Consider the following 2,250-nt stretch of genomic DNA (forward strand, 5'->3'; position numbering starts at 1 on the left):
TTTCTGTCTGTAGGCTGGGCTTCCTCCTTCCCACCACTCTGCTGGCTGTGACACCCAGGGAGGCTAACTCACAGTTGGTTAGCTATACACCTGGCAGAACCCCTGAGAGGTCCCAGCAGAAATAGGGGGCTTCTGTATCACCTGCAGGCCCCAAGGACACCCCTGTGTGGAGAAGCTCTGTACGTCTGGAGGGAGGCAGCACATTCTGAGCCCCAGGCTGCAAGGCACAAGCCATGCATTCCAGCCCAGCCAGGGCCCAGTGGGGTGGGGTCCTTTCCAAGACAGGCTTGGACACTGACACGGACACACAGGCAGGATCCTCTACCCAACACATGTGGGCCTGGGCTTGGGTGGTGAGGATGGGAAACATGGCTTGGTTCAGGGCCTGCTGCCAGAGGGGCTGGGGCTGCATCCTTCCAGGAGGAGCTTTCCATATGAGAACCCCCCCGCCTCCTGCCCTGTGGGACCTGGACTCCCCAGGGGCAGGAGACCAGTGGCCCAGACCCTAGGTGGCCATAACCCCAAGAGAAGCACCACAGGAATGGCCTCCCGAAAGCCCTTGACCTGGGGCCTAGCTGGGCCTAGGGCCGGGCACCGGGGCCGCTGTAGAGCAGGGTGTCCATCTGTGTGCGCTGCAGCCACAGGCGCCGCTGGGTATCACCCAGCAGCACACGCAGCGAGTGGCCGGGGCGGCAGGCAGGCAGGGCTGCACAGTGGGCGGCGTGCAGCTGGTGGCAGGTGTCACAGCAGAGGGTGGGCAGGGTGCCAGGGGACAGGCAGCTGTGTGCTTGGTATCCTGGGGGCTCAGGGACAGACCCGTAGCCTGAGGTGGGTGCCCCCTCTGCTCGCATGTGTCGGGGGCTGGTCACCCCAGGGCTCCCTGGGGTTTCAGGTGTGGCCAGGTCCCCTGGCCGACTCAGCTCACGGCGCAGAGAGAGGAAGGAGAAGGCTGAGGGCTCAGGCGCCAGCTCTTCCTCCAAGGCCCCATAGGGTGGGCTGCCAGCCCTGGACAGCTCTTCGACTGGGGTCTCCCAGGCCCGGCCCCCTGTTCCCCACAGTTTGGCACTCTGCTCCCAGAGTGGTGGCCTGTAGGCCAGCTCCGCTGGGGGTGAGTCTGGGCCCGGGGATGGCCCCCCGTACAGGCTGGCCTCCTCCGAGCCCTCATCCTCCTGCAGGTCCCGGTACAAGTCCAGCGGGGCCCTGAAGGTAGCAGAGGAGCCCCGGGGGGGCAGGGGCGGTGGCTCCTCATCTCGGGCCAGCCGCTGTTGCAACCAGGCCACACAGGAAGCTACGTCTCCACTGGCCCGCCTGGCCTGTAGCAGCTCCTCAGCTGGCAGCACGCTGGTGCCCAACTGGGCCAGCACCTCGCCCAAGATCTCACATTCCAGCCGGAGGGCGAAGCAGCCCAGGGCCACCTGCACTAGCTGGCAGGCAGGCGGTGGGGCGGTCACCATGAGGCGGTGGTTGTCCCGGCGCACATAGCCCATCTTCTGGAAGCTCTTGATGAGAAGGTCCTCTGAGAGCACACCCTTCAGCACGTGCACATAGCCCCCCGAGAAGGTCTGCAAGGGAGGAGCCCAGTTGCCAGCAGCCCACTCTGGTGCAGCCAGACCCCAGGTTCTGTCTGCCCTGACCTGGCCAGCCTCACATGGAGCCCCCTCACCAAGAGACTGATCTAATTGGTCTGGGGCAGGCCTGGGTATCAATATTGTATGTATGTATTTATTTATTTATTTAGAGTTGGAGTCTCACTGTCACCCAGACTGGAGTGCAATGGACACTCCCGGCCACTGCAGCCCCGACCTGCTGGGCTTCGGCAATCCTTCCACCTCAGCCTTCCAAGTAGCTGGAACTACAGGCACGTGCTACCACGCCTGGCTAATTTTTGATTTGTTGCAGAGATGAAGTCTCATCAAGTTGCCCAGGCGGGTCTCGAACCCACGGGCTCAGGAAATCCACTCACCTCGGCCTCCCAAAGTGCTGGGATTACAGGCTGAGCCACCGAGTCCGGCCCAATATTTCTTAAATTTAATTTTAAAAATAAGGCTCGAGGCCGGGCTTGGTGACTCAGCCTGTAATCTCAGCACTTTGGGAGACTGAGGCGAGTGGATTGTCTGAGCTCGCGGGTTCGAGACCCGCCTGGGCAACTTGGTGAAACCTCATCTCTACAATAAATTTAAAAAACTAGCCGGGCGTGGTAGCAGGCGCCTGTAGTTCCAGCTACTTGGAAGGCTGAGGTGGAAGGATCGC

The 2,250-nt window shown here is 62.0% G+C and overlaps 1 protein-coding gene across 1 annotated transcript in view; it reads right to left on the bottom strand.

Moving 5' to 3' along the window:
- Window positions 1–498: 498 nt before the first annotated feature.
- Window positions 499–2,250, bottom strand: part of SPATA2L (spermatogenesis associated 2 like) — a 4,189-nt gene continuing 2,437 nt past the window's right edge. The window contains exon 2 of the mRNA XM_021708562.1: window positions 499–1,562. Within this exon, the coding sequence (XP_021564237.1) occupies window positions 582–1,487 (906 nt within the window). The 5' untranslated portion in view covers window positions 1,488–1,562 and the 3' untranslated portion in view covers window positions 499–581. The remainder of the gene's footprint in view (window positions 1,563–2,250) is intronic.

This window comes from Carlito syrichta, unplaced genomic scaffold (assembly GCF_000164805.1).
Source record: "Carlito syrichta isolate Samal-C Ts95f unplaced genomic scaffold, Tarsius_syrichta-2.0.1 Scaffold142937, whole genome shotgun sequence".
Lineage (NCBI taxonomy): Eukaryota > Metazoa > Chordata > Mammalia > Primates > Tarsiidae > Carlito > Carlito syrichta.